General features: G+C 40.6%; 1 protein-coding gene across 2 annotated transcripts; it reads left to right on the plus strand.

The window, feature by feature from the left end:
* Positions 1-5,249: 5,249 nt before the first annotated feature.
* On the plus strand, positions 5,250-27,181 carry PLK4 (polo like kinase 4). 2 transcript variants are annotated; one of them, XM_063135297.1, is made up of 16 exons: positions 5,250-5,279; positions 10,140-10,235; positions 11,054-11,149; positions 11,228-11,342; positions 11,887-12,916; positions 13,197-13,297; positions 16,387-16,724; positions 17,878-17,982; positions 18,439-18,544; positions 20,172-20,321; positions 21,163-21,293; positions 21,661-21,749; positions 21,918-22,068; positions 22,922-23,062; positions 24,298-24,404; positions 26,430-27,181. In XM_063135297.1, exons 1-16 carry the CDS (start codon positions 5,250-5,252, stop codon positions 26,527-26,529), a joined length of 2,886 nt encoding a protein of 961 aa, XP_062991367.1. In that variant the 3' UTR covers positions 26,530-27,181. The 2 variants fall into 2 exon arrangements, with proteins under 2 accessions (XP_062991367.1, XP_062991366.1); XM_063135296.1 differs by lacking the exon at positions 5,250-5,279 and adding an exon at positions 9,110-9,211.
* Positions 27,182-27,327: the final 146 nt, after the last annotated feature.

The following is a 27,327-nucleotide window of genomic DNA, read 5'->3' on the forward strand; positions in this document are numbered from 1 at the left end:
AGAGTTGGAGCTGTGGGCATTCTCCCCACAGAATCCATGACAGCCTAACTGGACCATACAGCAGATGCTGAGTGGTCGTGAGATGTTGGAGAACAGAACTGTGTGTGCTAGGCAACCTGCCCTCAGTTAGCTTGCTGTCCTCAGGTATGATGAAGGACGCTGTCCCACTGCCAGTGTTGAAGTAAGATTTGACTGCCAGCCCAGTCCATTTAGCTTCTCTACATGGAATTGGGGTGTGTGTGATCTTGTCCTTTATCTGAGGCATCAAAATATCTTTAGCCAGCCCTGCCTAAAGCTGCCTCTGTTTGAAAGCTAGGAACCTTAAATTAAACACAACAGTTTTAATAATACCAATGCAAATTAGTTCTTAGAGACATGAAAACATTGGCAACTTTTCCACTTACACAACCAACTTGGTAATTAACCCATCTCAGTATTATTGCTGATATGGTATGACAGACCATAAAAGAGGAAGGCCTCATTTCCAGTCTCAACATGGCTTTCAAATGGAATTATGTGTGATGTACCAGCTTCATGCTGGCCTTCTGCATTTAGCTCTAACTACAGAAGACAGGAATGCCAAAATGTGCATAAATTAAAGTGCTAAGATGATACAGCTTGAGAATTATGCATCTCTTTATTAACCTTGGATAAAAATCCTAATCAGCAAGGAACAACATCTGACAGGGAGGAAAGTTGAACAAATGCCTTTATGACAAGGAAATAGTTGTGCATAATCTTAGCAAGGAAGGGCAGAGATTGATGCGCTATGCTATTTCATATTGATAGTTTGTCATTATGCGTGGAAAATTAACTGAGCAAAATTAAAAATATAGGTTGCATGGAGAAATTATAAGAGTGCATGAGAAGAAATCACATGTTCTTCATCATCTACTCTATTAAACACATCAGGAAAGGGCACTGGATTCTAGATTAAAGGTCAAACTGAGCATCGTAGGAAAGATGCTACTCTGTCCTGTGCAGCAAATGAGGGAGAAATGAATATGCCGAGTAGTCACTTTGCCCAGTGGTCTCATTGTTGTTTTATTCAATATGCTAAAAAAATTAAAATGAGCAACATTATCCTCCCTCAAAATTTTCCAGACAAAATTAGGTAACACTGGGTTGGTGCCAGGATCTGTCTTCCCTGAGAGGAAGGGATCTGCTAAATGGAAGGTTTGTCCACTTGATTTTTGGAGATCACCACACTACAGCTCATCCCATTCAGTAGCATCTCCTGACTATCTGCGTAGCATTTTCAGGGGACAGGAAAGTCTGCGGTGGGGAGGAAGGCCACTTTCACCACCATAATTGTTCAAGCTTAAATCTGGATCCAACCCACTCATTTTCATTCTATGTGGAAAAGGAGTTTTTAAATAATAGTATTCGCTTCAAGCAGAATTACAGTCACAAATGAAAATATGGAGTGGGGGTGACAGGACCGTAATGGTTTACAAAGTGACTAAAGTTTTTATTAATATAACTGAATTAAGGACATAATCCCATGCATGTTTAGACTGAGGGTGCGGGGAGTCCTACAACTCCTAGCATTCCCAAGCCAACCATGCTGGCTGGGAATGCTTTGGTTGTAAGCCTTATTTCTGTCTAAAAATGCATAGTATTGTAACCCAAGAGTGCAATCCTACTCGTGTCTATTCAGAAGTAAGCCCATTTGAGTTAAATGCGGCTTACTCTCAGGAAAGTGTATAAAAGATTGTACTGGAAGGCTGCAATTCCTATGCAAACCTACATGGGAGAAAGCCCAACAAAACATAGTGGGACTTACTTCTCAGTTAACATGCATACATTTGTGCTGTAGTTTTTTATAATCCTGTCAAGCACAGACTCGAAGGTTTATTTTTAAAAGCTTGCACAGCTCTGAGCTCATGCAGTGCTCCATCACACTTTTTTTTCCTAGTATGCATCCACAATGTTGACCTCCGTTTCATTAGCACAGCAAGCGCTGGCCCATTACATGATTGCCGCTGTTGTTTGCTCTCCTGCTATTGTGCCCTCCCCACCTTGCCCTTTCTCTTTCCCCCTCCAGTTCATTGGTTCTTGTCAGGTGATGGACGTGGCTGCCTCCTCCCCCACCCCTCGCTCTGGTTTAGTTGTCTAGCGTTTTACCAATTCAGCGTTTAATCGGCTGGGCAAGGGTGAAGTTGGAGCCAGGGCTGGTGCTACCATAGAGGCCACTCAGGCGGCCACCTAGAGCGCCAAGCTAAGAGGGGCGCCGAGCACAGCGCAGCACTCACGCGCGTTGGCTGTGAGCCGGGCTGGCCTGAGGATTCAGCTGGGCCTAGGCGGGTGAGATGGTGCCCGCGCCCACCCAGCCAAAGCCAGGGCCGCTGGGGTGGGGGTGGGGCGGCTCCACATTCGGACTTCCGGAATGCGCCCGGAAGAGAGAGAGAATATATGGGTGAATGGGGTGCAAGGGGTCTTTGAGTGAATGCATGTGTTCATGCGTGTGTTTGTTTGGAGTGAGTGATGCTGAGTGTGTGTGTGCACATGCGTGTGAGTTGGGGAGGATGATTTGTAGGTGATATTCCTATTAAATAATGCATTTTAGACCTATAGACATTCCTTTCCAATTTGTTTGCTATAATTGGCATGGCGTATTTCTTGCACTTTAAAATAAATTTAGCAGTTTCAAGTTTTGTGCTTCTTATTTTTTCCAGGAAACATATGTTCTTAAAAATCAAAGTTGGCATTTTTTGGTGTGTGTGTGTGTGTGAAAGTAGCTCACCTTGCCTATGGCACAAAATAGTCTGGCACCGCCCTGGTTGGAGCAGCAGCAGTCCATTCGGCTCAGCACAAGTCCGCTCGTTCAACCAGCAGACTCAGCAAGCTGGAGGAGACCGGCCCCACCTTCCTCTTTCATCAGCAGGCCCGCCCCCAACAAAAGCAACATACCAGGAGGACAGCAATACACCTGACAGAAGGGCGCTTTTATTTCACATGGAGAAAATATATCGGACTTTCTGGGTGGTTTTTTTGTGGCATGCGGAAGGCCAGAAAGGATGGGAGGCAGACGCCGTGAGAGGGACCCAGGAAAATCCATGAATGCTCAGCAATAAAATGCTCATCTGATGGAGATCGTAGACACGTGAGTATTTACACACCCTCTCCCCTACAAGCCAGGTTAATTAAGACTTCAATCCTAAGCATATTTGTTAAGTTCCTCACTTTTAAAAGAAGGTAGAATCTACTCATTTTTGTATAGCCAAATAATAAGTTATTGAAAAACCACAAGCAAACTGAACTGAATAGGAGCATGTAAGTAAAACAAGAACTGTTTGAGGGTGGAGTCTTCCCTAACTCAATAAAGGCTTTTTTAAAAAATGCTTTTTTTAAAAAAATAAAAATCTCTTTACTACAGCCTCTCTAGATCTATATTTATAGTCTATCAGATTATAAATTATTCCTCATAATTCAACGAAACTTAATCACAAATAAGCATAGATAGGATTTACAGCATAGGCTAGTAGGAAATGCCGTGGAAATCAACGGTGCTTCACTCAATGTAAACATGGTTAGGATTGAGGTCACCTGTTGAGCACAACACTAGTTAATTCATTCAGTCTTCTCATAAAGCAGGGTCAACCTTCTCATAAAAACCAAAATTCAGACGCATTAATAATCAGTTCAAAAAAGTTTATAAAACAGTAAGAAATCATCCGGCAGACAAAAGGAGGTATTTTGTTACACAACACATAGTTAAACCACAGAATTCATTTCTACAGGATGTGGCGAATTATTTATTGCATTTATATTCTGGCTTTCCACCAAGAAGCTCAAAGTGGCCTGCAGAATTCCCGTTTTGAGCCTTAGAACAACCCTGTAGTGCAGTGGTTCCCAAACTTTTTCAGGTCACTGCCCCCTTGGTTCCACAAACTCATGCCCAGTGCCCCCTACCTTACACTATAAAAATCATTATTCAGAATAGCGGTTTTCAATGACCCACTAAGGAAGATAATAACAATAAAATTCAAAAGAGTAACAATTAATTATTTATTCAAAATCCGATTACATCTTTTCCCTCCCTCAGCAAGCCCGCGGCAGGTGCCTCCCATTCAAAGGGGCTCGTGCTGGTCTGGGCGCCCAGGCTGAGCAGTGGCGGCGGTGGCCAGGCGGAGGAGCTGAGCGGAGGAGCTGAGAATGAAGAAGGGGCCATACTGCATGTGGCCCCTTCAAACGGGAAGCACCCGCCGCAGGCCCGCCAAGGGAGGGAGGGAAAAGAGAGAGAATGCCTCTGTTTTACAGCCAGCGTGGCGGGGCACACCAAGCAGGGTATGTCTCTTCATTAGCGTTTTGATGCTTTTGAAACATTTCAATTCTCCGTTAAAAGGACTCTTCTTAAATGGTATTAATACATGCGTGGATTCTTCCCCTATATGGCATGGGACCAAACTACCTTCTCCCATAAAAATATCCCTGAGTTTTAAGACCTTCTGGAGAGGTGCTTCTTGGAAAAGACCACCTCAAGCACCCCCCTGCCACCGCTTTGCCTCTTAACGCCCCCCTATGCAATCCCACAGCCCCCAAGGAGGCGGTACCGCCCACTTTGGGAACCACTGCTGTAGTGTAACTTAGTCTGAGCAACAGTAAAATAGACAGATGTTGATAGAGTTTGTGAAGACCAGCTATTGGGAGACACCAATGGAGGAGGGCTATTCCATTACTTGTATGCCCTGCTTTTTACTTTTTACTTTTTACATTTTACTTTTATGTGGGTTTTCCAGAGGCATCTAAGTGGCTGCTGCGGGAAGAAAAACGCTGGACGAGATACATCCAGGAGAGCTCTTCTTATGCGTTGAACAAATGACAAAGAAAAAAATAATAATAACATCATGGAAGTTCTGAATCCCTGCCATTAGAGGGCCTATCGTCTCAACAGAACGAACGCATCCACGGCAACTTGCTATGCGCATGCGCTTTTACACAGCTGCTCTCATAAACATTATCTGCTTACGGCGCACGCGCCATCCTCGGAGAGCCGGCGTATGGGAGGAAGGGGGGAACCCACGACGCGATGACGTCAGACGCAGCCTTTCCGAAGTTGCAACGGCGCGATTTTTCAAAATGGAGCCTCCGACGGAGGGGGTTTCTCCCCGACCCCCGTAGCGGGGAGGGAGAGGCCTGTGAATCGGCAGCGCCAGCGGGAGAGACGCAGATTAGCCGGCCATGCGATAGTGATAATAAAGCCATAGAGTAACGCGGGAGGAGTGAGCGCCAGCCCCGCCGCCGCCATGGCGAGCTGCATCGGCGAGAAGATAGAGGTGCGGAAACGGCCATTATGCCGCAGTGGTGGTGGAAGGAGGGCGGGGGAGAGGACTCGACCCCTGGGCCCAACTCTGTCTCAGGCGAGGGGAGGCAGGGGCTGCTGTGCTTCCAATTGGCCCTGTCCAGCCTGCCTTGACAGGTGAGGCGGCGCAGGGGTGTTGGGCGGAGCCCCGCCCTGCCAATGATGCACAGTGTACATTTCATACGATGCGCGCTCGGCCCCTGCCCACGTCCCTCCCTGGGAAGAGGACTTTCCTCCCACCCAACCCCGCACAGCTGAGAACTGAGCACCGTACAGCGCAATCGGGTGCCTGTTTATTCGAAGTAAGCCCCACTGTGTTCAAGGATGTGTGCACAGGATCGTAATCGCAGAGCGCCCGAGGGCGCAGCCCTGCAGCCTAAACTGCAATACTCTGCACACTGGCCTGGGAGTTAAGCCCCCTTGAAAACTCTTGGGCTGACTTCTGAATAAACCTGCTTAGAACGGTGCTATAGAATCTAAAGCATTACTAACCTTTAACTCACTTTATTACTATCTTTCTCTAACACTGCTTTACTGGCTTTTAACAGCTGCACAGCAGGCAGAAATTCAACAGAAGAAGCTTTTTATGTCCCTCATTATTATTATTATTATTATTATTATTATTATTATTATTATTATTATTATTATTATTATTTTATTTGTATCTCGCCTTTTGCCCAATACTGGGCCTCAAGGCTACCTAATGCCATTACCTGTTGAATTTCTACCTATTGTACAGTTTTAAATATGTAGAAGCCATGCCAGAGAACAGTGGTTGGGCAGTGGGCAGGACTTGCCACAGACCCTGATAAAACAAGGCCCACGGCTCAGCTCTTGTTCATATTGTTGGACTCTGCCACATTGCTCACTAGATAAGAGCTCCACATACGCATGGGTCCTCGTAGGGGGCAGTGACGGTCCCCTGAATATCGCACCTGCCATAGATTCCATAAACCCTCTGTCTCTGTACTTTAAGCCTGATGTATTTAAAGTTAGAAAATCAACTTCATAACTGGGGTGTTTGCTATTCTTTGAGTATCTGTGTGATTGAAATGGGGATTGTAATCAATGTACAGAACCAGGGAATGGTAGCCATTCTGGACGGGATAACAAGATTTACCATGGATGACTTTGGGTACATAGTAACCCTCCCACCCTCTCAACCCCATTCTTTGTATCCATATTGCCATGTTTCTTCCTGGTATATTGCTCTCCCTGAAGGCAGAGTTGTAGTTTGATGCTCTTCCTGAAAGAAGCCAGAAAGAAAAGTTGGCTGAAGCAACAGCCACAAACCCTCCACAAAAATTACTAGGCAGTTTGCAAAGTCTTCCTAGTCTGGTTGCCTGAATGTGTTTTTATTAGCCACAGGTGACCAGACAAATGGCTTTTTCCAAGCCTGTGCTAAGGACAGTTTTTTTCTCCCAAATTTTGTTCAATCCTATAGTGATTGGCATGTGTGTGTTGAGAGAGAGACACACATGCAGACGGACAATGTTCCTGGGTTGTATGATTAAGTATTACTGTGGAACACCTGTTCATGTGTTATTAATATTATCCTTGGTAATGTTCATCTGTGCAGTCTGTAATTTTAGAAGTAGTTTGCATGTACCCCTGGCAGATTCTCATTCATGGCTACTAAACAATTACTATAATAAATAAGTTGTCTAATATGTTTGCAGAAACTAGTAGGAATGGTTCATAGCATTACCAAATTCCACAGTATTATCCTTTTGTTCACAATGTCCAGAGAAAATGGGTACAATAAGGTGAAAACTTGCTGTTAAGTGGCGCTATGGGAAACCTTGGCTTACGTTCAAGATCTGACTGGTTGCCACATTGAGTTTGGAGCATCATCCCTCAAACTGATTTCCCAGATTGTGAGAGCACTCCTATAAGCATGCATTGAGGGGGTGGGGCATGTAGACTTAGTCCCTGAGTTGTGTGACCAAATAGGATACTTCTGAGTACTCTGAGAGCTGCAATCCTATGCACACTTTCCTGGATGTATATTAGTCCACTGAAGTGAGTGGGGCTTACTTCTGAATAGGCCATGTATGGGATTGTACTGTAAGGCTTGTACACCTTGGGCTCCAGAGTAAATATGCATAGAATCTATGGCTGCAATCCTGTGCACACTTACTAAAGAGTAAGACTTAGTGAGCTAAAAGGACATTAAAGTAAACATGCATAGAATGGAGCTGTAATACAAGGATGGGGGAACATCTGGCCCTCCAGCTGTTGTTTGACTCCAGCTCTTTGTTTTAATCTTGATTTTATTATTGTTAGTCACTTTCAGCACCATTTTTTGATGGAAAGACAGGATGTTAATCTGATAAATAAATACACACACCAAAACATCTGAGATAGGAAGAACTCTTAGTGACCCAGGGCATGGTGTTTGAGAATTGTATGATTTTAAAGTAGGTATCCTTGTATTTCCTGCAAATTTGACTTTCTGTGAGTAATTCTTTTGGAGATTCTCATATATCCAAATAAGGAAAGCAATTGTAATTTGCCTAAAAAACAACAAAACAACAACAACAACACCTGAATGGTGATGGCAGGAATTAGTGTATGAGAAAAGTTAGCATCAGCAACTGCAGTAGCATTTCTGAGTTCTTGCTGTCACTTATCAAATCAGAGCTTTACAGCCATTGTTGGAAAACTTTGTACACTGATGCCACCAATACAGTTAAGATTCTGGCAATTGTACAGCAATGACAGGGAGTATATAGAGGCCTGAGACTGTTAATATTAAAGCCCTTTACATTTTTTTTCTTTACTGGAGCAAACAACTATTTTGGCTGTATCCTCTATAGACAGATTTTCCTGTAGAGAAGTTAGGTATGTCTCTGTTGCAAGGGTATTCTTTGAGAATGCTGAGTGACTTGGAATGTCTTTAGTGCCTATTAAACCGTTTCATTTGACTGGTAGTTAGTTTTGTGGTCCTTGCAAGTAAAAGTCCTAGTCATGTGTGTTCTCAGCGTGAATTTGGGATAGTTCTTGTTCAAAGAATTGTTGAACATGCTGTTAAGAGCAGGAAGCTTGCGTAAAAAAACTGAAGTATGAAAAATATTATACTGCTTTCTGCCTTATATTATATTCGAGATCACCCTATCTCTAAATCATAGGTATTTATAGGCTACCTCTATCACTAGCCTTGGGTATGGGTTTCAATTTAAATCACATACAAACCCAATTTAATGGGAAAACCCAATATACTTCCATTATCCCTCCCCCAAGAAAAACAAAACAACGTTAGCTACCAAACATCCTCTCACCCACCCAAACAAAAATATGTTATTCTCCCCCCTCCCTCCGCCCCAAAAAAATTCTCGGGTTTTGTCAAGTCTCTAAAGATTCTGTCCGAAATGCGTTTAGGGTCCTGCTTATATATTGGAGGAGAACAAAAATATCGCTGGTTTAGATGATCGGCGTTCCTCAAAGGGGTGGGGGTAGTCTCTGTAGGCTGCCGGCTGCCACCACATGGGGGGTGCAATCCTATGCCTGTTGACTCAGCAACGTGCCCCGCTGTGCTCCGTAGGGTTTACCTCCAAAGAAGTGCGAATAGGGTTACAGGAGTTAAGACTGTACCGCCCGGCGGCAATAGCGGGCTTGCCCGCGGGATTCTCGGGTGGGCGTCCCGTTTGGCGTCCCTCGGGAGCATTCCCTTGGCTGCTGCTATGGCAGCGGCTGATGGAAGCCGCGTCTCCCCTGGGCGCGGGAGAAAGGGCGGCAAGGCTGGCCGTCTGCTAGCGCCCTGGGTGGCTGCGGGCTCCTCAGTGGGTGCAAGACCCTGGCAGGATGCCGCAGTGGCTTCTGAGTCTCCTGCTCTCTCCCCTGCCGCGCGCCGGCGCACCCTCCGCCGGCATGTCCCAGTGCTTGCCTTGGGAGAGCTCCATTCAGGTAAACCCGTCCCCTGGCCTCAGCCGCCCAAGCGCTTTTGGCCCCTGCTGAGGAACGGCACGTAGCCCCGCGTTGGAGCGCGCCCCGTTTATCGGAGCAGGCGTGGCTCAAGCCGCCGGCTCCGCGAGTGGCTGGCAGGTGTCCCCCCGCAGCCTGGGGACGGGAAAGAGGGAAGGGCGGGGATCGTGCAAGGGAAAGAGGTGCACCTGGATGAAGCTGCAACGTGTGCAAGAAAGAGTCCGTGTTTTTAAGCTTGCGAAGAAGTCAGGAACTGTCAGTAAGACTGTCCATGCACTCCCTTGACGACGCTTCTCTTACGTCTTTCCCCTGCCCTCACTCTGTGTGGTGTATTACCCTTAGGCTTACATGGAGGGTTTTCTAGCAGACTCAAATATCCCATGGAGCTATTTATTGGAAGTCTAGTGGAGACAAGTAGAGGGGTGGGGGGAGGTATGAAAACATGTATAAGGCTTGCTGTGGGGGGTAACTGGGTTATATGAGAAGGGCTTACCATGGTGTGAATGAGATGCAGTTTTAATGTAGCTTTTTTGGAGGTTGGAGAGAGAAGCGAACCCTACTAACTTCTAGTTGCATCCTCTTCTACTAACCCATTACAATGGGAAACAGAAGCAGTTCTTTCCAAACAGAAGCAATTCTTTCTGCCTTAGCCTCCCAGTTATCTATCTAAAAATCTTTCCTTGAGATTTTCTTGCTTTGGAGGAGGGATTAATTTAAGTTAAGGTGACTTAAATCAGTTATTTAAATCACAAGAGAAAAAGGATAATAGACAGGATTTTCTTACCTCACATCTACAAACGTTCACCACATAAAGGGCATGTAGCGTTAAAACTTGCAGTGACTGATACTTATCTATGCAAACAGAATGTGAGGGGACAGTAACAGTAGTAACTTACTTTCTCTCTCTCAGGATTTCAAGGTGGGGAACCTTCTGGGCAAGGGCTCCTTTGCAGGAGTCTACAGAGCGGTATCCCTGAAAACAGGCCTAGAAGTGGCCATCAAAATGGTAAGTAGCCATTGAAACAGGGACTTGAATAACTATGGAGAGAGTAGACGAGGCAAAATATAGACTGTTAAACTACTGGAAATAAAGCGATGAGACTTAGTCACACATTTTCAAGCCCAATAAATAAGTTAATGCCATCCTGCACTCCCAGATTGCATATCCCTTCTGTTGCTACTGCTTCTTCAGTTCCTGAGTGGTAGTTTACCTGACAATTTGGATCCCAGGCTGCATAGACGATTTCCTAACGTTTGTATAATTCAATGCTTTCCACATACTTAGTTGTGCAAAAACATAAGCAGCCAATGATGCCTTAAGATACCAATCCAAACCTGTTGGCACTTCAGTTCTGAAGGTCTTGATCCAGTAGACTGCTCTCTGTAGATGAATGTGAGTGCATTTTTCTATAAGAGTTCTTAGTTTAGAGTTCCTTTCAGGATCAGGACTGTTCATAATCTGAAATAAATGGGGTTCTTTTGCACACTACATTAAATGTGCTGTTTGGCCTTTAAAAGACATGCTAAATAGCAGGGGGGGATTAGAATTCAGACCTTGGCATGGGTGAAAACAGTGTACACCGCCCAGCTGCTACTTGCCTTTGGAAGGAAGCTGCCTTTGGCAGCATGGATGTCAAACCACTGGGGAGAAACAGAAGAGACGAAGTTACACATTTTTCTGACATAGCTAGCAGTTGGGGGGTGTTATTGAGATGGCAGTACAAGGGTTAAAATGCCCTCGATCTGCACCATTGCACACTTAATTAACTTGTAAGAGAGAACATAAAGTTATGATCTTAAAGGGGGAATTTTATTTCTTTGCAGATTGACAAGAAGGCCATGCACAAAGTTGGAATGGTGCAAAGAGTTCAAAATGAAGTGAAGATACATTGTCAGCTAAAACATCCTTCTGTACTTGAGGTAAGAATTTACCCAAAGAACTTGAAACATTCATAACTATGCTTCAATATATTTTAACATTTAATTTTTCTATTTTAGCTGTTTAACTACTTTGAAGATAGTAACTATGTGTACCTGATATTGGAGATGTGCCATAATGGAGAAATGAGCAGATATTTAAAGAACAGAAAGAACCGTTTCTCTGAAGAAGAAGGTAGGGTTGAAATATGCTTATTTCCACTTTGAACCAAACATTTGAACAAGTAAATAGGTTGGTATCCAAAGAACTGCTTCATGTCCACCCAGAAGTTTGAAGAAACAAAAACAAAAGGAGGAGAGCATCCAAGCCAGGTCAGAAGAAAGGAGAAACGGGTTCTCAAGATGCAAATCATGTATTTTCATGAAGTCCGATGCGTTTCAGCCTGTATTTTATTCAAAGGGCGTTGTTAGAAGATAGTGTCTGCAGAATTTCCTCTAACAAGATAATTGTCTCCTCTGATAACCTATGGCAACTTGGACATCCTGGTTTATTGTAAATGATAATGCATGAAATAATTCATGCATGCAAGATCTTTGCTTCTACTTGGCTCCTCCCACTAGGATGACTGGCTAAACAAACCAGGAATGGTTGGTTTATTTTATTGTCCGAACTGGGAATCTTGAGCAAAAGTAGTGAGACATAGCAAAAAATGTTTTTTAACCCCCTTTTAAAAATGCTCTTTAAATACCCCTTTTTAATCTCGTTTTATTCTTTGCAGTTCAGCACTTCATGCATCAGATTATTAAAGGGATGCTATATCTTCATTCCCATGGAATATTACACCGGGACCTCACACTTTCTAATCTCTTACTCACCAACAATATGAACATCAAGATAGCTGATTTTGGACTCGCAACCCAACTGAAAATGCCTCATGAAAAGCATTACACAATGTGTGGGACTCCTAATTACATTTCTCCAGAAATAGCCACGAGAAGCGCACATGGACTTGAATCTGATGTCTGGTCTTTGGGGTGTATGTTCTTTACTCTTCTGGCTGGAAAGCCACCTTTCGATACCGACACGGTAAAGAACACCTTGAACAAAGTGGTGTTGGCAGATTATGAAATGCCAGTGTTTTTGTCAGAAGAGGCTCAAGATCTTATTCATCAATTACTCCGCAAAAATCCAGCAGATCGTTTAAGCCTTTCAGCTGTATTGGATCATCCTTTTATGTCCAAGTGTAAGTCAGCAAGAAGTAAAGGTTTGAGAAATGTAGAAGATTCAATAGATAGTGGAAATTCCACCATTTCTACAGCTTTTACCATTTCTCCCAGCGTCAGTACAAGTAGCTGCTTAAAAGAAAAGAAAAGACTTTTAGTTGGGCAGCCACTTCCCAACAAAATGACAATTCCTCCTAAAAATAAGAATTCTAGTGATGTCTCATCTGGGTACGGAAGCAGTTCTAATAACAACTGGGGACTTCCAGCGAAAGAAATTGGCAATATTGGTAGGGGAAGAGCAATGCTCATTGAAGAAAGACCACATTCACGCTATCTCAGGAGGGCACATTCCTCTGAAAGATCAGGCTCATCCCACAGTCAGAGTCAAGGAGTATCAAGCCATGTTGAGAGATGCCATTCCATGGAAATACTCTCAAAACCTAGAGGAGGACTAATAGAAAACACGAAGGATTTTTCACCTGCAAATAGTTATGGTGATATTCCTACCATATTTAAAGAAAAGCTTCCCACAAGTTCTGGTTCAATGGAAAAACATCTTTCTCCACCTGTGAAAGATCAAACTTGGTAAGAATCAATCCCTTATAGCTGCTTTTTAAAAAACATCCTGAAATTGGGTTCCTTACTACACAATGGCCTTGTTTGGATTAGTTAATTTTTATGTTTTAAAGAAACAAGCTCTTTAATAGCTTAAAATATTAGGACTTTCTCTAGCTGAAATGAATGTTTTTTATATCATATGGTGGTGATACATCTGTTTCATGAAGCAAATATATTGTACTTTAGTGATCAATGTTATTTGTATCCAATTTTATGAAAGTACTTATGGATGCTTCTTTGTCTTTAGTTCAAACTATCTCTGTCCAATGAAGCCCAGTGTTGGTTTGTTCGACCCGAAGTCCCAAACTAAAACTATGCAGCAGTGGCTTGGAAATCTGCAGCTAAATGGTATGGATTTAATTAATCTGAGTGTTTTAGTGTCTAAGAGGAGACAAAGTATCTGTCTAAAACAGACCATTCTTATAAGCAGGAATCTCATAGGTACTTTGTGTCCATCTAAAGGCAATGACATATGTCAAAAGATTTAATTGACCTTTTGAAGGTGTTCCATGTGGACAGAAAATTACTGCATATGAGAAAGTGTTAGGGACTTTGGAGTGGTTGTGTGAAGGCTAAATCCATCAGTGAGAAAGTTACTATTCTGGGATCTGTGCATTTTCATTTGGGACTTGTTCCGTGATCGATGTTTGCAATAATTCAAATCTGGCTTGGTTTAGCATAAATGTAAGTACAGCCTACATTTTGTACTTATGGAAGTTGTCTTGGCTTCCACCTGTACTTTGTCAGTCTCTCTGCTTTCTTAACCTTACTGTAGAGAAGCAAAACCATTCCACCTTAAGGAATAGTCTGTGGAGATAGACAATGCTGCAGAACTCCCAAGGCACACTACCTTTCTCTTGAGCTATATCTCCTATTACATCATAGCAAGCCCATGTTTGCCACGAAATGTATATGGATATGCAGCTAAACCCTCTTCTAGTCAGGTGTACCTGTATCATAAATGTATATGTGTGCAGGCATTCCATGTTTACGTGCATGTATTAAGTATCTTAATAGATGCACCTCAATTGTAATCTGTGAAAAATTGATATTTTCTTGTAGAGGAATATTTATTTATTTATTTATTTTATTTATTTATTTAATTACATTTATATACAGCCCCACAGCCGAAGCTCTCTGGGCGGTTTACAACATTTAAAAATAGTAAACATTAAAAGTATACAATTTAAAAACACACACACACACACATAAAAACAGTATAAAAACAACAGTATCCATTTAAAAACAACAATTGTGGGGTCCATTAAAAACAAACTTAACGTTGTTAAATGCTGTTAAAATGCTGTTAAAAATGCCTGGGAGAAGAGAAAAGTCTTGACCTGGCGCCGAAAAGATAACAATGTTGGCGCCAGGCGAGCCTCATCGGGGAGATCATTCCACAGTCGGGGGGCCACCACTGAAAAGGCCCTCTCCCTTGTTGCCATCCTCCGAGCTTCCCTTGGAGTTATTATAAAGTAATTATAAATAAAATTATAAATTATAATTTATAATTATAAATAAAATTATAAAATAAAAGTAATTATAAATAAAATTATAAAGTTATTCCCTTGGAATAATTGTATCCGACATGACTGTCATTTCAAATTGCTACAACTGATGTCAGCACTAAACTTGACTGACAAATGTAAGATGAAAGTCCTGTGTTCTTTGTGAAGGCATTTTGATTAAGACATATTGAGCCAGTTCTCATGACATGACAGCCCACTGTGGGTTAATTTACCTTCAAGGAGCTGTGGTGTGTGTTGGTCACCATTATGAATGCACAGCCCCTGACTGAGGGTTGTCGTGTCATCTGAACCTGGTTGTGGGGGTTATTTGAGGACTAAACAACCCTCACATAACCCATGGTTTGTTGTAGGGTTATGTGGTAAGGTTGTTTAGCCCCTGCAACTAACCGCCACTGGCTGGGTTTGCACTACACAACAACCCCAGTTAGGGGTTGTATATTCATAATGGCAGCTGGCATATGCCACAGCTCAAGGGTGAAGTCGTATTTTGCTTAGTCTGATAGACATTTCATTTGCGAAGTTGCCTTAGGTCCATCTGCCCTTATTGTGAAGGCACAATTGCCCTATGAAGACATTGTCCTGGTTTGCACAATCAAAACAGCGCACTGTGGGTTGTTTAAGCCACAATGAGGTGTGGTGCATGACAGCCAACATTTTGTGTATTTAGCCCCTGACCATGGTTTGTTGTGTTGTGCTAACTTGGAGAACAGGGATTAGGTGAGGATTGTTTAGTGCTATGAAATATTTTGAAATAAAGCAACACAGACATCCCTAAGAAAGTACCAATTATAAAGTTAAAATAGTTAATGCTATTTTATTACTTGTTACAGAAACAAAACTTTAGAACAGAATATTCTATCCATACTTAACAGCTATTTTAATATTTTTGGGATGCTAGTTCATAAATAATATAAGTGACCTAAGTATTCATGTTCTGGAAATTTCACTTCCCTGAAAGATGCTTTCTTGAAACAGCTTAACTGTCTGTGTAGAGACATAAGGGATGAAAATAGCAGGTGACTATTAGCATTTCTGAAGAAGCAAAGAAGATTAACAGGAACAGGAACAGAAGGGAAGGAGGAGTTTTTCCCCCCCCCCTTGCATCATATTACATTGTGTACTGAAAGAGTACAGGATGAAGCTGTAATTTAACCTAGGTCTGCTTAAATCTTCTCAGACATTTCCTTCTGTTTTGAATGATCAAGAATGCTTTGGGGAATTGTAACCATAGAACATCGTTGGGATTATCTGAAAACTCAGACAATTTTTGTATTTTTAATTGCTTCTGTACTTTGACAGAAGGGGTGGATGTGATAATTCATACTTTACCTGTGCAGCAGTGCTGCTGCTGTTTTGATGCATCCACCAAATGCTTTATTTCATCAGTCCCAATCCATCTGTTCTTATTGAAGGCAAGAATGCCATAAAATAATGTTTAATCTTTTCTAGTGCAGACTTTGGAAGAAAATATTGTGACTACTGTACATAGATAGCAAACTTAAATGAGGAGAAATCAAATTCCCAGTAAATATTTATAGATGTTGTTGCTATTCTTTGAAATTATGCAGAAAAATCAATTATGTGACACAATACCTGGTTTATCAAACCCACAGTTATAAATGGTATCTTGATCACATGGTTAATTTCAAATGGAATAGCAATTCAGTAAACCTTTTCAATTTATTAGATTCTTAAAATAGACTAAACTGGGATATTGTGAACCACTGAGGGATTTTACTCTTTTCAGCAGTATGCAAATGGCACAAATAAACAAATACTACTATTTCAGTCTTGACAGCCTTAACTAACCAACCTCATTTACCTTTAGAAATGAAACTTTCTCCCATGTCCTGTAAGAACAATCCTGTAATACATGTTCTAAATATTAAAATACTCTTGCCACTTTAGCTCAGATGTCGGAATCTTCATATAACACAGATAGAGATTTTCAGTTCCATCTTGGTATTCCTCAAGAGACGCTGAAAAATACGTGGAATGGCTTAAAAGGCAATGCACAATCAACTGCGCTACCGCTGGACACAAGGAAATACACCCCTGGACTTCCATGTAAAGTTGAGAAGGCTTTGCCAGAAACTGCATTTGGTCTTCATCTGGTACCTGAAGTCAGAAAAAACATGGCCAGGGAGCCACAACATGAACACCCAAAACCTGTGTTGCGAAATATTGTATCTCCTCTGAGCGCTCATAGACTAAAACCAATCAGACAGAAAACAAAAAATGCAGTGGTATGTATTATGTTATATAGCTGTTAAGGTTTTGCAGTAAAACTAAATTGTTACAAATGGTTATTTAGCATTTTAAAATAGTTGCAAAGTATTACATTATAAATTAATTTGCATAACTAACATTAACTTTCTCTAATAGCATCAGAACCCCTGGTTTTCAACCACTGTAAAATTTATAATCAGCAAGAACTGTAGCATTGTTCCATTTTTTAAAAACCACAACCTCCAACAGTCCTCCCTGAGGGGGCTCTGAACTAGCCCCTTATTAGAAATCATATGAAAGATTAGTTTTCTAACAATCAGAAGAGAACTGACTGGTTCTTCCAGGAATGGACTTCAGCTGCAGCAGCTCAAGTCATTGCTTGCACCAATACAGTTTAATACAGAAGATTAAGTTTGTGTATAGGATGATTGTGTTGCAATGAAGACAGGAGGTGATTATCAAGACACGTGCTGATGGGTACTTCTGCATCAGCAGTAATGTTGCAGTTGTGCTTCATTGCACTCTGGCTTTTAGTAGCCAATCCTGTAACCCACCTTCATGATACAGATTGTTGATCTTTTGGTTCCATAGAGTGACAGGAAATAATGGTGATCTGTTGGCCCTTTTTCTATTGGGAATTGTGGTTTCAAGAGCCTATTATTTAACTAACAAAGCGGTAAAATGTAGTTTGACTATGTTGCACATATATGTGTTTCTGTTGGCAACATCAAACAAGAATGTCTTTAGTCAGTTTCCAGTTCAATTGTTATACTTGAAGGTCTTCTTGTCAATTTTTCATTTTTAACCGTATAGGTCTCTCTTATAATGTTGCTCCATTGTTTGCTATCCTCTCATTTTCTTTTGTTTCCCTCCCATGGGTTTACTTTTATGGTATTGATTGCTTCTTGATCCTCCCCTTCTTATCTCTAGTATTTGTAAATCCAGTACGGTTGGAATATTCTGATTAGTTGCCTCATAAGTGCCTAATAGTACTTTTTGCTGAAACGAGTATCTGTGTTCAGGTTGATAGTACTTACTATCAAAACCAGGTTCTTGACTGCACTGCAGTATTTTGGTTCATGTTGCTATAAAACTGATGAAAGAAGAATGGGAGACTTTTCATAGTATTTCTTTTATCTAGACTATGTTCTGTTTCAACATTTATTCTAGGTGAGTATCCTAGATACTGGAGAAGTGTGTATGGAATTTCTAAAAGAATATAATTCAAAAGAGTTTGTAAAAGAAGTCCTGAGGATATCGTGTGATGGAAATGAGGTAAGTAGTAATTTATATTCCTTTCCACTTGAATGGCAACAATGAAAGAATGTGTTTATGCCGATATTACCAAATTGTATAGAGCTTAGTGCTCTTCATGTGATAAAAGCTCATGTCACAATAAACTTGTTTATGGTGTCACAGGAATTTTGCTATTCTTTTTCTTTCCTGGAAATCAAGTAATCTTTTTCAGTGCATTCTATATATATGGCTTAGAATTTATACATGGATCCTTTTATGCTAAATGCCTGTGTGTATTTGTGCGTGTATCTGTGAAAGCTGAAGGTATTTTTAGCTGCTGAGGATAGTAAATTGTTTATTCTCTGAAAATGGAGAATTAAAACTGACTACACCTGGCAGTTTTAATTTACAAAATCCTGTCCTGCATAACTTTCTAAGAAAGAAAAGTTAAGCACCTAACTCTTTGTTATGACACTGTTTTTTCTGTGTATTAAGGTTACAATTTACCACCCAAATGAAGGACGAGGCATTCCTTTTAATGATAGTCCACCACCGCCGCCTCCTGAAGACTTAAATGTATTTGTTTTTGACAACCTGCCAGGTAAGGTCACTTCTGTGAGCCTGTTGAGAAACAATGGCAGGAATTTGAACAATTGTGTACCTGCGGTGTAGGCAACAGTTTTTCTTCTCAAGGGCTGCATCCCCTTACAGGGAATTTGTCAGGGACCACATGGTGGTGAGCAAGGCTAGAGATGCTCCACACTCTTACGTTTACCACTACTCCATACCATTTTTCTCTTTTTCGCTAAAGAACCTTGAGAGGAAAAGACACACACATACACGCTTAAGATAATGGCAAACCACACTCTTTCTTCTCATGCACCCTATCCATTCACTTGCTCACACACCATACATTCATATATTCTCACTCTCATCCCCTTTGAAAGCATGGATTCAGTGCTCTTCTCTCCATGTTTTGTGGGTAAGGGATGGTTCCCTCAGGCAGGGGAGGCTGTTAAAAATATGGATCCAGCTGGACTAACACTTTCAAAGTGTTCTTCTCTCCTTGTTCAGGCAGAGAGGGAGCCACCTGCTCCCTGCTCAGACAGGGAAGATTCGGGTGGGGCCCACCAGAGGTGCCGCAGACCATCAGAGGTCCACCCCTGATGTATCTAGTCCCACACACCCATGGGGGCGTTGGCCTTATGTTTCTCAGCTAGCCTCCCTTGCTACATAATAAACTGCTTCTGAAAATGAGAAGAACTCCCAAAGTTTGCGATGACATAAGGGCCTGCTGTTCAAACAGTCAAATAAAAAAACCCCAAATATTCCATGAGGCATATTCAAGCCCTTTCTATTCTAAAATTTGAAGACATTCTGTATGAAAGCTGTTCTGTCATTTTTTAGTATGTTTTCCTTTGCCATCAGCATTCTGTAAGTATCAGATGCATTATAACCAGTAATTGTTTTCAGTGCATCCATGATACTTACAGTATGCTGATGATAAAGGAAAACATGCCTTTATAATTATACAGAATAGGTTGCTTTAAATAATGAATTAGTAATGCTGAAATATTAAGCACAAGATTGTTTGATCTGTGGCTTCTTAAAAGAAATCACTGTGTTTGAAGGCATTATGTAGCTGTGATGGTATTATATGGGTATGGAAATAATATAGTGGATTTGAAATAAAATACCCAAAATTATTGAAACCCTGACACCTCAGTCCCATATAAGCATATTACCCATATGTATTTTAGCGCTAAGTTTGACTATTAATAGGAGCATACTGTCTCTTTATAGGTACAAGTACTGAAATATGTAAAAAAAAAATCACACTAGTAATCAAAGGATATTGCTTAATCCTATCGTTTTAGCTGGTACATTTTTATTGAAAGTGGTTTTGTATGTTACAGTCCTCATTTGGAAGCTGCTTCAACAGCCTATCAATGGCTACTAGTCCTCTGATAGCTCTGTGCTACCTCCAGTAGCAGAGGCAGTAAGCCTCTGTATACAAGTTGCATGTACAAAGCTTGGGATTGTGTCCCACAGACATGTTCCTCAAATGATCAAATGGGTAGGAGTCAAATATTGGATGTTCTTTCTCCACTTTTTTTGCTTGTGTCAGGCATTAGTTCAATTCAATATTTATAAGCATATTCTATATATAGATGGACAGGTCACTTGCACTATAACAACTTCCTGTTAAATTCATTGTCTTGTTTTAGAGAAATACTGGAAGAAGTATCAGTATGCTGCTAAGTTTGTGCAATTGGTAAGATCTAAAACTCCCAAAGTCACCTTCTATACAAGATATGCCAAGTGCATGTTGATGGAAAATTCTCCTCCTGCAGATGTGGAAATTTGTTTTTATGATGGTATGTATCCTTAATTGCCCTGTATATTTTCATTCAGCTATTAACTTATTTAAACATCTGCTACAGTTCTATAAAAGTAGGTGTACTTAAGGTAATTAAAGTTTAACTCTGATATTTTAAGTAATTGTTGTCAACTGAATCACCATATTTCTCATAAATGATCTATGTCCAAAAATAGTGGATTTGAAATGTAACACATTGAATGCATATTTGGGTTTGCTTTATTATCAATGACTGCAGCAAGCTACATTCTTCTGGTAATTTATTTTATTGATGATTAATTTATAAATATTATGAATAAAGCTTGGTACTTGCCTTTCTCTTGACTGACATCTGCATCAATGCTTGACATGGACTCCATCCAATGTTCCAGCCCTTCCCCGCAGATTTTGGGGGCATGAGGGAGAGGAAATCTGTTCTACCAGTGGTGTCCATTCTGTTTTGCCAGAGGGACACTGCTGGATTTTACCCTATGGCCCCGTTCAGATGACATGCTAAATCATGGTGGTTAAGCATTTTGAGCTAAACATTATGGCTTAGCATGTCCTGTGAACCATTCCTAACCATGGTGGTTACATAACCACAGTTTAAACTTGCTCACTAATCACTTGCTGCAAAAGGGTTAACTACCTAACCATGGCTTAGTGTGTTGTCTGAACAGACCCTATGAATGGTACTGAATAGTTACTATTCATAGGGTTCACTTATATCAATAATTTTATTTGTACTGGAGGTAGTTGTCAAGTGCCATTTCTATATATTTTTTATTAGTTTGTTTCTACTAGCATGGGATTATATTGTCTATACTTGTGTAACTGAGGAAATATTTGGCTTTTCATAGGGGCAAAAATACATAAGTCAGCTGGGTTAATTCGAGTAATAGAAAAATCTGGAAGGGCCTATACCATAAAAGAAGAAAATGAAATTGGATTAGAGAAGGATATAAAAATCTACGTGGACCATGCAAAAGAGGTAAATACTGTTTGTATTTTTAATAGGTGTAATTCACAAAGGAACTCGCTCCAAATGTCAAATTAGCAAACTGGATTCTGTTTGTGTTGTCCCAAATACATGGCGTGTCTTTCATTGAAAGATTCTCATGAAGTTAATTGTGAAGAAAAGATCAAAGAAATTTACTAATTCATCTTTATTGTTAAACAGTGTTCAGACTTAAATGCCATGTAGCAGGAAACTAAAGAAATAGCTGCCTTTCATTTAAGTTAGTCTCTATTTTCTATAAGTATTACCCCTCTCCATTCTCACAGAGTAGTATATTTTTTCTCCCTTTTAAAAGGGTCAGCATGTTTTAATGTAATTAATTTTATTTTTTTTATTGCAGGGGCATCGCATTTGCCTTGCACTGGAATCTGCCATTTTGGCAGAAGAAAGAAGTGAAAGTATCCCATTTTTCCCCATTATTGTTGGACGGTAAGCAGTCTCTTTTGGAATTTTTTTTTTCAATTGTACATGACATGCTAAGTCATAATGTTTAGCTGGAAATACTTAATTTTTCATAAGGAAATTTCAGTTTGTGCCTTTTTATATTCTTAATGAAGGTAGGAAAGTTAAACACTTAAATATGTCTTCCGTTATCAGGAAACCGGGAAATCCCGAGTCTCCAAAGGCTTTGGTACCACCTGCTGCTTTACCAGATACAAGCCCTTCTTTTGTGGATACAGTCTTAGCGAAGAGAGATACTGCTGCCAGATCTGAATCTTCCAGTCAAGCATCTAATGTAAATCCACCTGTAAGTAAACAAGTGTGTAGATCAAGGGTCTCCAAATTTCTTGGGCTGATGGGTGCATTTAGTATTTTGAGAAAGTGCCCTGAGCAGCACCACAAATTAGCTGCTGTAGCAGGGTGGAGGGGCCAATCACAAAAACGTTAGGACCCACCCCCATCCGTGTTTGTGTGAGTGCATGAATATGCATCCCGTGTACGTGCTACTCACTCTGGCTCCTTGCTCTCTTGGCTCCTCTTTTTCATTCCTTCTGTCTCCTCTCTCTCTCTCTCTGGCTCCTCGTTACTGTCTCTCTCCAGCTCTTACTTTTCTTCCATCCATCATCTCTTTGGCTCCTCTTTCTCTCTTTTCCCTCCCTATTAAAGTGAATGTACCAATTTGTTCATTGGTTTTAATAGGGAAAAGAAAAGCCACCTCTGCTGAAAATCTGCTGGGGGTGCAAAGGTCATTCCCAACCAAGGACCCTGTTGCCCTAAGTGTCAGACTTAGCCCCCCTCCTGCTGTTATTGGGTGGTGGGCTTTTTTCTCTGTGTGCAAATGATCGGAGGAATTGCTCCATTTACTGGCAGCTGGGGAAAATACCTTGGTGGGTGCTTCAGCAGTGGGACCTGCAAGTGCTGCATTGGAGACTCCTGGTGTAGATAGTGCTCTTACATCATTCATAAAAATCTGCAAAGCTATGAAGTCAGGTCTTAAAAAAACAACTCAAGGGTTAGAGCCAGTTTTGAGTTCTTGAATATTTTTATAAGGGTTGAAACCCTTATTTAGTATCATTTAACTAGAGAGAGGAGACTATTCTTAAACACTGAAGCCTCACAGGGGTATGACCCATGACTGCACTATTATAATTGCCTTCCAGGTGTGTCCATATGAAGGATCTGCATTCACAGCAGCTACGATTGAATCAAAGGTCTCCTCTGGTCACCTAGAAGATTGTGCTCCAAATTCTGGTCAACTGCTGAAGTCTATCTTTGTAAAGAATGTTGGCTGGGCTTCTCAGGTGAGTTGATAATCATTAAAAGAAATGTCAGTACTTCTTGGATAAAGAGATGAGAGCAAGTTGAGCTATAATGCAGCAGTTGCCATTCTTCCATTAAAGAGTAGCTGACAATATAGCTTGATGTTTCTAGCTATGGAAACATCAAGTTACCTAGTATCTAGACCTGTGCTGCAGATCAGGCAATAATTAATGAAAGAATAATTAACTGAAGAATATAAAGTAGGTACTTGGTCATTTTCAAGAGTTCAAACTGGAATGTGTCCACAATGGAAAAATTGTCAGAATGAATTTATATGGAATATGCTGAAGCTAAACAAAATGCTAACTAGGGTGCACAAACGAAAACAATCAGCTAAAAATCCAGATTAGACATGCATAAGTCAATAGGCAACTGCTGTTGTGTTGCATGAAAGATACATACAGTTGCTTACATTCAAATTTTCCCTTCCTCCAACTTTTGCATGCAACCCAATGTGCAATACTAACAAGTATAGTTTAGGATTCTTACTTGACCTAATAAGATATGCAAATTCTTTTTCATAAAACATACGATTGGATCCAGTCTCTGCCTTCCGCAAAAGGAAGGTCTTTGTTCAGGAAGCTGCATCTGCCTGATTTTTAAAGATACTTATTTCATTTATATCCCGCCTTTTTTCCTCCAAGGAACTCAAGATGGTGTACATAATCATCCTCTCCGTTTTTATCCTCACAACAACCCTGTGAGGTGGATTGGGCTGAGAATCTGTGACTGGCCCAAAGTCACCCAGTGAGCTTCCATGGCTGAGTGGGGACTAGAAACCAGATCTCCCAACTCCCAGTCCAACACTCTAGCCACTACGCTACACTGGCTCTCACTACACACAAACAACAGATTATCCCACCCCCCACAATGCACTGCAGGATCTTCCAACACTGTAATATTTTCAGGGGGCTGAACGGGCTGCCATGGGGAGGAGGGATAAGCAAGTCTGCTTCTGCCATTGCAGTTACACGTGCTTACATCTGGAGCCATGAACCAGGTCCTGAAATCACAGATCTATGCAGTAGTGCCTCTGCCACATGTGGCAATTTATAAAACATAAAATCAGTCCTGGGTTGACCCTTTGTCATGACATCGCTGGCAATACCTTGTCAATCTTTGCTAATACAATGTCCAGAAAGATAACTCCTATATGAGAGCGGTCTTCCATTATTTCTGTTTGTTAACTAATCTGTAATTAACTTTTTTCTTGCAGCTGACTAGTGGAGCAGTCTGGGTTCAGTTTAATGATGGCTCTCAGTTGGTAGCTCAGGCTGGCATTTCCTCAATCACATATACATCTCCAGCTGGTGACACAGTTAGGTGAGTGTTAATCTTGATAGTGCTTCAGTTTGTGAGTCTGTGTGAAATGCTGGGTTCATGTGCTCCCTTCTCCTGTCTTCACAGTACTGTGCAGAATAAACCAGGCTTCAATTTCACTTTAGCAGATATCTGGCTTGTGAGCCAGGAATTGTGGTTTAAAATAGACTCTAGTTTGCTAAACAATCCAGAATCTGAAGCTGGTTTGTTTAGCAATTCAGTAGAAATCCTGTCTTCTGTGTAACAAGCCAGGAATCTGCTAAAGTGAAAAAAATCTGGTTTATTCCTCAAGCTCATACCTGTGGGTGGTGGGGAAGTACGCAAGACTGGCACTTCATATGGGTACATTCCTGCTTAGCGTTATAATTTTATTATTTTGATTTATATCCCATCTTTCCTCACAAGGTGGCCACGGTGGTTAGCACTAAATTTATTATGTGCAGATTCATCCAATGTCTCAAATGCAGGAAATTTCCTGTGTATTGGAAGTTTATCAGCACAGACTGAATGTCATATATAAGCACAGTATAACTAATGTTCATTTTATTGTGTACAGATTGTTTTCCTCCCTTCACTCTATGAGTTAAGCCTTTCACTGAGGCTCCATGTATAAGTTCAGTTATCCTAAATTAGAACTTCTGATCTATACATTCAAGGAGTGAATTACCACCACCGAGCAAGGTCAGGGATTGTAGTTCAGCCTTCCCCAACCTGGTGCCCTCCAGATGTTGCTAAATTCTCTTCAGCCCTCCTAGGATTCACTATGTATAGCTGAGCATTCTAATCTCAAGGTAAATTGTATTGGGTTGGATCCAATGTTTTGTTCCATCCACAGAATGACCTCTCCTGTTCATGGAACAAAACCTCCAGTTCTAATCTGCTGAATGTGCCACTCAGCTTTTGAAATAAAACACTACTCTGAGACTATCCTGCTAATATTCAAGTCCTGATATTCTCTCGAGTCTAAATTGTTAATCAAAGCATAAGATAGTTAGTTCCTTCTGCATCTGATATAAATTGTCCCACAATCTCTTTAGTCCTGCATAGTGTGATGGCAATGAGAACAGCTCCTTCATGTTTGTTTCAGGGGTTTTTCCAGACAGATGGCTCCTAGTATTACTAATCCAAAAACATTGTGTAACTATTACATTTTTCCTCTTTCTTTTCTGTAAGAAAAAATATGGGCAAAACCGTAGGAAAACACAGGAAGGTTATAAATTGAATACAATGATATCTGGTCCTCCTGTAAGATGTGAATGAGGGTGATTCCCAATAAAAGCCTTATCTGGAAGTCAGTACACAAAAAATACAGTAAATCCTCTAAGGACTAGCCCTTCCATAACAGAAGTTAGCATTTGAAGAAAGAGCATGTTAGTTTTATATTGGTGATTATTGGGTTTATATGTAGTGTTACTACATCCATTACAAGGTCTAGAGAATGAAATGTTTAAATAAGGAGTGTAGAGGTGGTACAGTAGGATGCATAAGTAATTTTATACCCAGGGAATATATACCGTCCTCAAGTTTGGATCTAATAATGCTGAGATACAAAAGGAAAGTCCTAGTGGAACACAAAGAAATGTATACTAAAAACAAAATTCTAGACCTCCAGTTTCCACCTAAACATACGCTGACTCAACTAGCGACATGGATGTGTTAGTTTTCAAATGAAAAGTATTGTAGCTTAATGTAGCCACCAGTTGGAAAATGTGTTAACATTTAACAAAAAAGCCAGTTAACAGAAATATGTGCACCTATATTGAAGTTAACTAGGGATCTTGTTTTAACCTAGGATCTAGTGCTCTTTCTACTTAGGTAGAAGAATAGGCGTTACCAGTTCAGATTGCAAATAACATTTCCCTGCATAAACTGACTGCCAAGGTTTTTATTAGCATCCTGTGTGGGTTTGTTTTAGTATAACAATGGTGTTTTAATTTTTGTATCCTATAATGTTTTAATTCTTATGTTCCCCACTCTTGCTGCAATCTTCTGTGTGCTCTTAAATGTACTTATTTGAAACTTTCTTAGGTATGGAGAAAATGAGAAATTGCCAGAATACATCAGAGAAAAGCTCCATTGTTTATCTTCCATTCTGATAATGTTTACCAATCCGGTTGGTCCCCACTGACAAACTGTTTGGATATGAAGACTTTAATAAATAACTTGGTGGTAATGGAGAAATTACTACTATACATGAAGAAGCAGAGCTTCCTGAACAAAGTCACACTTCTCTTCCTGGCTGGAGTTAACATATGATAACATTGCTGTGTTCTGCTTAGCTGAACAGTTGTATAACTTTTAAAAACATGATCAGTCAAGTCAAAATTATTTGCATTTTATATAAAGGATTATAAGAAATTGCTGTGACCACCAGTTCTCCAGTTACTTTTCATGAAGGGAATCTGAATTGTACGTGTGTGTGTGTGTGTGTGTGTGTTCTCTACTACTCTTTCAACTGTCAACAAGAAGTACATCTCTGCTGTTGCAGTAATTGAGCCTGTAAATATTTTGTATTTTACTTTCAACTACATGTAAAGTGTATTGTTTTATAATTGTTTTATATTTTTGTTACTTTTTCTAATGAAATATCCCTGCAAGAGCTTTAAAAAATAAATGCAGTGGTAATTGTTTAGATCTCTTGCTTTATTTAACATAAATGTTTGGGTATACTCCATTAGGATACTGATACTGGTTTGAATAATAAAACTGTGCTTCTACAGTAGAACTCTTAAGCATTTGTACACTTATATACACTATGGGATTTTGGTATGTTGACTAAAGGAAAGTATAGATTGGGTTCATATGTAATGCTAAATCATGGTTTGATGTTACAGGTACAAATTTTGTAGCTGCAGATTTCTGCTAGCTCTGCCTTTTAGTGACACAAACTATAAATATAGCTCTGGATCATTAGAAGAAATCCAAA

This window comes from Elgaria multicarinata, chromosome 10 (genome assembly GCF_023053635.1).
Source record: "Elgaria multicarinata webbii isolate HBS135686 ecotype San Diego chromosome 10, rElgMul1.1.pri, whole genome shotgun sequence".
Taxonomy (NCBI): Eukaryota; Metazoa; Chordata; class Lepidosauria; order Squamata; family Anguidae; genus Elgaria; species Elgaria multicarinata.